Consider the following 9439-nt stretch of genomic DNA (forward strand, 5'->3'; position numbering starts at 1 on the left):
GCATTGAATTTATTTAATACACGAGTTTCACAATTTGAGTTGAATTACTGAAATAAATGAACTTTTCCACGACATTCTAATTTATTGAGATGCACCCGTACATCAGGGTTATTTCTAGAAATATTCTCCATTCTTTTATATTGTCTTGGTCTGACCACAGATCTGACATTTGTGAGATGGAAATTATTTATTTATTTTAATTTAATATATTTATACTGTGTTGGTCCACGGATGCCTGCAGCCTCTCAGAAAGTCATATCGTCCAGCCTGTGTGGCAAATGGACCCTAGCAGCTGCGTTATTTTGTGGTTGGCTGCCTCTTATTGGAATCGATCCACGGACCGCTGAGACCATATTATGACTCCATGGAAGAGGAGAGCAATACGAAAAGAGATGGAAAAGGGGGTGGTGGTTACTGTTGCGAATGCATTCTTGGATTTGTACTCCTGTGCATATGTTCCCTGAGCGAATATCTTTAACTCAGGTAACCTCCTGAGCACTGCCATTAACTCTTGTACTGATGTCCTTCTTTATCCATAGCATCCCGTAAGGAATTCCAGAAGAGTTCTGACGGCACCTGTTCATCTCTCTCCTCCCCTAAGAGACTCGCTGTAGTGTCTCCTAAACCGCAGTCTCCAGGTAACCAACCAGAACAAAGATCAACCCAAGATATTGCTTTCCTTTCATTGCTGTCCCCTGCTGCTTTACAGAGCCCAGTGCTTCCATTAGACGATGTCACACTGTTGGATAAATCTCATCTGAAGCTCATATGTCCACTGTAACCCTCTTTATTTTTCTCTCCATACACACACACAAACATCCAATGAAAGAGAACTTCATATAGGACGTAATCAGTGTGGCCACTAGGGTCAAGTTCAGCTGTCATGTTGAACTAAATGAAGCAATTCTCAGTATTCAGTCACCCAATCTAGCGCCACAGTACTAGGGTGCAAATTATGGGTTTTAGGGAGTCAGACATCCTAAATAGAGCTTGAATTCCCCTGAAGGACATTAAAAGAAAATGTCGGGTTTCTTGAAAAATGTAAACATACAGTACCAGGAGGCTTCAGAGTGCATCTTGCCCGCTTGCTGTCATTGTCTTCCTGATGAGCAGGGAATTGACTTCCTAACATCATTTTCGCCCATCTTACTTCCTGAAAAAGCAGATTTTCTCTTTGTTGTCATAGAGACTGATTCTCAGACTAAAGATTAAGCCACTCTAAGAGGCTGGCGGTTGGTTTGTGTATGTGTATGTGTGTGGTGGACTGGATTGTCTTGAGTCAGTATAATGTAAAAAAATATGTATTTAAATGAATGTCAGTTTAGTACAGGAGCATATTTATGGTTACTGTTTTGATTAAGATTAAAGCTCTTCGATTTTGACTTTGTCAGATATTGAGATGTTCACTATATACTGTGCACAACTACAAATTTGGGACAGAAAGATTTTTTTAATGTTTTTGAAAAAAGTTTCTTATGCTCAACAAGGCTGCATTTATTTAATCAAACTGCAGTAATATTGTGAAATATTTGTATAATTTGAAAAAAATAATAATAATTCTGATATATTTAAAAATTTAATTTATTCCTGTGATGGCAAAGCTGAATTTTCAGCATCATTACTCCATTTTCAATCTCACATGATCCTTCAGAAATCATTTGAATATGAATTAAATATAATTAAATCATGATACTGTACCTTTTTTCAGGATTCTTTGATGAATAGCATTTATTTTAAATAGTAATATATTTAAAACATTATAAAGGTTTTTACTGTCACTTGTGTCCTTGCTGAATGAAAGAATTAAAAAAAGCTCCAAACCTTTAAATGGTAGTGAATCTCCGCATTCCAATACAGTATGCCATCTCCACTGTACATAGGACAGCTATAGCTTGCTAAGATGTATACAGAGGTTAATTCAATACCTAATACATCAGTAAAGGCCACTGAAAAAAAAAATGTTGCTAGCCATTAACAAGCAAATTGCTTGTACACTCAACACTGAGTACATCAGTGACTCTGTCATAGCAATTAGCAGCTCTGAAACATTCAGTCTTTCTTCTGAAGATTAGTTTCTACAGTAATGATAGCTGTAAATCATCCTGTCATTCCATCTGGCTCAATGTGTTTATGAAATTCATTATTGAATGAATGCTAACACAGCTGCAGTTGGAACAAAACATTAGCTGCTATTAGCATTAGCATGAGTGTTTTGGGTTGCTTGCTCATCTTGAAGCACATTAAGATCAATCATGCCTTGATTTTACATTTCATTGATACAAAATGCTTGACTTTTATGTTAGATTTGAGCAGTTTGTCAAGTATACGTTTATCTAAATAGCATGAATTGATCATGTCTTTATGTAACTTCCATGAGGGCTTCAACTGTCTTGGTGTGACTAATCAATACATCCTTTGTAATCCATGCATTGTGAATTGGAAGTATATAGCGTAACATTTCTTCTATTATTTTATTTAAACTATAAGATTTGTTATGGTTTGTTTAGCCACTGTTCCATTAGCTTTGGGTCACATACCTCATTTTACATTACAATGAAAACAGTCTAGTCTTTGAATAGTCCCTTTGCTTTACTTATAGAGGATTCAAGTAATCCAGTTAGGTATAGAAATTATGGTAAATCTTTATGTAAATTATTTCATGGTTGTTAAGCGTACAGGAATCTCTGGGGTGTCTTAGCATTATGGAGGCCATTTTATTCACACAGTGCCGTTCTGAGATGAGTTTAATGAAATTGATTTTTTTAGTGCTTCTTCTCTCGTGTTTCCCTCTTTAGTCCTTCAGAGGCAACAGAAGGCAACAGTGGCGGTCCGAGGCTCAAGCATGCAAATTTTGCCTCGTACTGGCTCTCCGGACCCAGAGAAAAAAAAAGTAGAAGAGCAGAAGAAAGAAAAAGAGCGAGAGAAAGTAGAGAGGCATGAAGAGTTGCAGCTCTTGCAGGGTCGCTGTGAAGAACAGGTCAGGCAACTACAGGCTCTTCAGATAGAGCTAAAGAAAACCAGCATGAGTCTGGAGGTCTTTGTGATCTGCACTCAGCACTTCTCTCTCAAGGTATTTTATTAAAGATCACAGTCAGCTAAAAATGTGTTTGGCCACATGTGCATTCTTTATTATTATTATTACTTTACACATTTTAGAATCATAAAAAAATCATCAAAACTATGAAATAAACAGCTATTATATTTTATTATTCAAAGTCATAAAAACATGATATTATATTATATTTATTATATCGACACACATACCTTTTCAGTATTATTACTTTACACATTTTAGAACTATAAAAAATCATCACAACTTTGAAATAAAACAAAAGCTATTATATTGTATTATATTATAATATTGACAAACATACTATTTCTTTATTATTACTGTTACATATAGAATCATAATAAAGTCATAAAAACTATTAAATAAATATTTTTTTCTATTTTATTATTTTCGTTATTCATAGTCATAAAAAACATTATTATATTATACTATATTATATTATTTTTTAGAATTAATAATGCAATAAAGACGCTGTTTTCTAAATTTGTGGTTTTTCAGATGATACAGTGTGTTCTATCCAACATGATTCACAGTACACTAACTACAGCAACATCCCTTCTGGTACAAACCCTGCGATCAAATAATTTGCTTAAGGGCACTGTGATTTTTACAGCCTTCACATGTCACCACTACATGAGATGTTTGTGTTACCATGCCAAAGCCTCAGCCACTAGGTGATCACTGTTTACTGAAATACTGCTGCCTTGAACTGACACGTCCAGTCTATCTCAACCACTAGAAACTGGACACTAAACAACAAAAAACAAAAACAAAACACAAATAACCGCCTTTATCTAATATGTCATGAATGTAAGGATGAGGTAACTTTGTGCAAGAGCAGACCGTTGAGTCACTGTTTGCACACAGAATCACAAGCATATTGCTGTCTCCTTAGGATGAATCACATATGTTGCCATCCATATTTGTAATTCGCTTTGGATTAAAGCATCTGCTAAATGAATAAATGATGTAAATAAAGACATTTTTTAGAAGAGCAGTGCCCCCTGCTGTCCATTAGTGAATGACTGGCTTTAAGATTCATCTTAAAGAGGCTCGGTTGCTTCTGAAATGCCTCTGCATACTAACTCGAGACAAATTTAAAGAGGTCAGTGAGGGGTCAGAAACACAATGGCTTAAAACATACATCCAAATCTAAAAACCCATTCTTCTCAATGTTCCAGCCTAATGCCCACATATACTACATTTATTGTTAATTGCATTACTCTCCTCCACATGCACTCCTGTTCGTCTGTTTAACAGTAAAAGGGTTTACAGATAGAAGCGGTATGTCAGTAACCTCTCCCACGTCTGCCGACTCCAACATGAAGCAAGCCGCATTTTATTAGTTTATATAGTGCATGTGTTGTTTCTAAGTGCTTTTCATAATCAGGGTGGTATACTGTACATCTTCTGTACTGTTAAATGCACACAAGAGTGATAATGTTTCTGCAGCATTGCATCATCATTTATTTCTTGTTATCTTACATTTACAGACATGTCTATGTGTTTAGTTAATAATGTTTGTCGGTTTCAAACACAACACTGTTTGGGTTTTTATATTTTGATGTTATTTAAGCCATAAAAATAATACTAAATGTAGTATGCAGTACTATGTAGTCCACACTAGATGCTACAAAAACAAGTATGCACTGAAAAAGCAAGTCGTTTTTTGTGTGAGGGTACATTGGTACACTGTTTATAGTTGTGATTATTGAATTGTAATTAGTAAAACCACATAAACCATGAAGTAATTGTGCATCATTCTAAATGTTTTATTTGTTGTTTATCCTGATATTGTTGGGATCAAATGTCCCTACAAAAATGGTGAATCCTGAAATCACTTTCATTTCAGAAGCCAGAAATAAACAGCAGATAAATAAACTTAATTATAATAAATATTATACATATATACATATTGATAATAAATGTATAATTCAGAAATAAGTCATTCATAAATAATTAACATTTAAAAAAATGCAATGCAAAAAATTGGGGTGCAATTAGGAAATAGATATAGAATTCAATGGAAAATCCCCACCATGATAGAAAAAAGTATTACGTTTATTTAATAATATTATATTTAATTGTTACAGGTGGATCTGAGTAAAAGCAGATTTCTATTTGTGTGTTTGTGTGTGTGTGTGTGTGTGTGTGTGTGTGTTTCAGAATGAAAGTGCTGAGGAGAAGGAGAGAGAGTTGACCCAGGAACTCAGTCGGATTCAGCATGAAGTGGGTGAGTTCAAAGAGGTTAATGTGTGCCCATAAACTACTAAGACAAAAGCAGGTTTTGTTTAAATCTATCTGCTCTGTTCCTCATATTGCCCAGCCTTTAACGCAGCTCGCTGGGAGCGTCTTCAGAAAGAGAAGAGAGAGCTGGAGGAGTGTTTTGAGAGGGAGCTAAGAGAGTTACAGGTGCAGCAGGAGTCTGAACTCGCTACCGTAGAGGAGAACCTGAGATTACGGCATGCTTCAGACAGAGACCATCTCAGAGCAGAGCACCAGTCAGAGGTGGAGGAGCTGCACACACAGCACCAGGAACAGGTCAGAACGTCTGGCCGAGGATGGTGGGAAATTAATTTAAGATGGCATGAATATGAATATTTAACTGTGTGTTTAGATCGAAGAGTTGACTGCCAACCATGAGGCCGCCCTTGAAGACCTGAAGACCATGCACAACATCACTATGGCAACACTGCAGGAGGAGCATGCCAGGACCATGAGGGGTGAGGGTCCAGTTAGTAATACCACTAAAAACCAGCTGACTGAAATGTGGAGAAGAACTCAAATTCTGTATTCCTTCTCATGTAATTTCTCTTAGACTTAAGGAAAGCCCATGAGCAGCAAAAGGCCAGTCTAGAAGAGGACTTTGAGAAACTGCGGCTCTCACTTCAGGTGATTTGTTTACTAAATCAAGCTACTCGTCCAAAGGGAATTCATTAGTAACAGTAACATTTCCTTTAGGACCAGGTGGACACTCTGACTTTCCAGAACCGGACTCTGAAAGACAAAGCCAAACGTTTTGAAGAGGCCCTGAGGAAGAGCACTGATGAACAGATTGTGGTATGTTTCTTTAAGACATTAATAAAGGGATACTGGGATATAGGCACACAAACACTGAAAGTAAGTATTGTAAATGTATTTGCAGGATGCACTGGCCCCGTATCAGCATATTGAGGAGGACCTGAAGAGTCTGAAGGAGGTTCTGGAGATGAAGAACCAGCAAATTCATGACCAGGAGAAGAAGATCTGTCATCTGGAGAAAGTGGTAAGCTCCAAATGAATAGGTGTGCAGGATGAACACACTGTGCAGGAGAAGTTTCTGTATGCAGTTTAAAGTAAAGAAGAGGACAGAGTTCTCCCTCCACTCTGTCACAGCGAAAAAGATAAACCTGTGCTGAAGACAAAACCTGCTGCAGTAAAAAAGAAAATAGTGTAGGTAAAAGAAGAACACCTGCAGAAAAAAAAATCAGTGCAAATAAATAAAAACACTACTGGCAGAAAGAAGAAAGCATCAAAATAAATATAAAAATAATAATCAAAATCAAAATAATATAAAAACAAATAATCAAAATTATGGCTGAAAGAAAGAAAATGTGAAAGAAGAAAGACAAAAGAAAAACGTTAAATAAAAACGAAAATAAAATGAAATATTTATAGGGCAGGATGCTAAATAATCATTAATGTCTTTGATAAAATATTTCTTTGATTATAAAATGACATGCCACAATACATTCCTTACTGAAGCTCTAACTCAAATAACAAAACATATTTTAGAGTTGAACAGAAGTACTTTACAAACCCCTAAACACATCCAAAAAGATATAAAGATAAAGAAGATATATATATATATATATACACACACACAATAATAAAGATAAGGAGATTAATTCATTTCTAAAACAGGCATGACAAACCTCTTGGGGTCCTTGAAGAGTGTTGTATATGGTGTATGTATTGTATATATTCTGTACTGTGTTTAGAAAGTCCATTTTGTTGTTATGTTACAGTATATTATTTATGATTTGGATATTGAATCAGTTTCCACTTTAAAACTTTTTTTTTTTTTCAACTTTTTCCTTTCAGCTCTTTTGGACGTTATATTATTTATGATTTGGAAATAGGGCCAGCATCCATTTTAAAGCTGCTTTTTATTCCTTTTTCCTTTCAGCTTTTATGAATTCTCATTGTTTTTTCCTCAAATAAAACACATTACAGTCCCCTGTTGTTCAGGGAGGGGAAGTTTGTGTAAAAATTTAATGTCGAGCTTTGTGCTCACTTGATCCTTCGAGCAGGCCCAAAAGAACCTGTATCTGGAGGAGCGGGTCCAGGTGCTTCAGCAGCAGAATGAAGACCTGATGGCCCGCATTGACCGCCATCTTGTCGTGTCAAGGTAAGAATTTGAATTAAAGTAGTAGTTCACTTAAAAATTCAAATTAGCTGTAAATTGACTGAAAATTGATCACTTGCTCACCAGTGGATCCTCTGCAGTGAATGGGTGCCATCAGAATGAGAGTCCAAACAGCTGATAAACACATCACAATAATCCACAACTGATCCACATGACTCCAGTTAATCAGTTAACATCTTGTGAAGTGGAAAAACTAAGCATTTGTAAAAAAAGAAAAAAAAAAAAAAAAAAGCATCATTAAAACATTCAAAATCTTAAAATATGAGTCCTCTATCCATAATATGACTTTCTCCAGTGAAAAAGTAATCTGGTCTGAATCAGGAGAGAAATATGCACAGATCAAGCACTGTTTACAAGAAAAACAGTTGTAAACAAATATATCGGAGGATTTTGATGTGAGTGGACAACAGGGTATGGGCTTTGGAGGAAGTGTTATGGATTATGGACTCATATTTTTAAAAACTCGTTAATGATCGATTTGTTTCTTACAAACAATTTGCTTTCCACTTCACAATATGTTAATTGATGGATTGGAGTCGTATGAATTACTTGTGGATTATTGTGATGTTTTTTGCATTCTGACGGCACACATTCACTGCAGAGGATCCATTGATGAGCAAGTGGTGTAATATCAAATTTCTCAAAATCTGTTCTCTTGAACAAACAAACTCATTTACATCTTGGACGACCTGGGGGTGAGTGAATTAAGGTCTTGCATAGCCAGACTTTTGACTAATCCTGATTGTTTCATCCTATATTTATAGACAATTGTCTGAGGAGAACGCAAACCTTCAGGAGTATGTGGAGAAGGAGACCAACGAGAAGAAACGGCTGAGCCACAACAATGAAGAGCTGCTCTGGCTTCTCCAGACGAGTCCCCATCTGTCGCCTTCCTCTTCTCCCATCCACAGAGCCTTCTTCCCTGGCCCTGATATCCCTCCTTATCCTTACTCTCCAGGTCCAGGGACCCCCACACACTCCTGTTCCCCCAGCCCCTGTACGCCCACTCACAAGGTGGCGTCTCCGGCACCAGGGACGCCCACTCTCAGAGGCTCACCAGCAGCACGCTCGTCCCCTGCACGGATCTCAAATGCCAACAATTTACCCAGATGAGCTGTTTTACTGAATCTCAGTTGCATCAGCCACATTGCCCGTTTTCTGTTACTGTCCATTGTGACAGCAGCGCTTCGTTTTGGTGTGCAGACCGTCAAGTTCTATTTATTAAGATTTTGTCAATCCCAACTGCCAGACAGCCTCTGTCACTTCCGTTTGTTGACTTTGAGACACAAAAAAGTTTTTTGTCTCAGATGATCGGACTTCGTAAACGCGTAGCATCAGAATGAAAGTGCTAATGATGCTAATGATGTGCTGCCAACAATGCTTGGTGTGCATTGAGGCAGGACCATTTTTGTGTATACAGAAGTAGCTCGTCTTTAGATTTGACTCTAAAACATGCTGTTGGGCTCCAACACTAATGTCTGTAGTTTCTTCTGAATGACATAAGAGAACTTTATACAGCAAAAAGCACTTTAGGTTTCTGCCCTACCTTCTTCCAACAGATAAATGCACCAGCATTTTTTGTGGTCTGGTTTATTTTTTTATGTGATATGTCTTCTGATTTTACAAATCTCACAAGTTTTGATTCAGAATGTTTCAAATTAGTCAAGACATATATACAGGAGCACGGTTACAGGGAGGGGGGGGGAGGGGGGGCCTGACTCTATGCTGTTCAGGGGGCCCAGAAACCATAGCGGCGGCCCTGCATATATACTGCAAAATGTCTTTTTCTTAATTATTTTTTCTTACAGTAAAAATATTCCAATATTCTTAAGATAAAGATATTATGACTTGTGTTGAGGCTATGTATATATGTATTTATTTATTTTATATCTATCTATCTATCTATCTATCTATCTATCTATCTATCTATCTGACTATTTCTTTCTTTCTTTCTATCATCT

General features: G+C 36.8%; 1 protein-coding gene across 1 annotated transcript in view; it reads left to right on the top strand.

The window, feature by feature from the left end:
- Positions 1-9176, top strand: part of LOC107701115 (microtubule-associated tumor suppressor candidate 2-like) — a 32999-nt gene extending 23823 nt beyond the window's left edge. Inside the window, exons 5-14 of the mRNA XM_016503051.1 lie at positions 540-638; positions 2796-3070; positions 5237-5303; positions 5397-5611; positions 5688-5793; positions 5889-5962; positions 6032-6130; positions 6216-6335; positions 7360-7460; positions 8243-9176. Coding sequence (XP_016358537.1) covers positions 540-638; positions 2796-3070; positions 5237-5303; positions 5397-5611; positions 5688-5793; positions 5889-5962; positions 6032-6130; positions 6216-6335; positions 7360-7460; positions 8243-8591 — 1505 coding nt within the window. The 3' untranslated portion in view covers positions 8592-9176. The remainder of the gene's footprint in view (positions 1-539; positions 639-2795; positions 3071-5236; positions 5304-5396; positions 5612-5687; positions 5794-5888; positions 5963-6031; positions 6131-6215; positions 6336-7359; positions 7461-8242) is intronic.
- Positions 9177-9439: the final 263 nt, after the last annotated feature.

This window comes from Sinocyclocheilus anshuiensis, unplaced genomic scaffold (genome assembly GCF_001515605.1).
Source record: "Sinocyclocheilus anshuiensis isolate Anshui unplaced genomic scaffold, SAMN03320099.WGS_v1.1 scaffold907, whole genome shotgun sequence".
Classification (NCBI taxonomy): Eukaryota; Metazoa; Chordata; class Actinopteri; order Cypriniformes; family Cyprinidae; genus Sinocyclocheilus; species Sinocyclocheilus anshuiensis.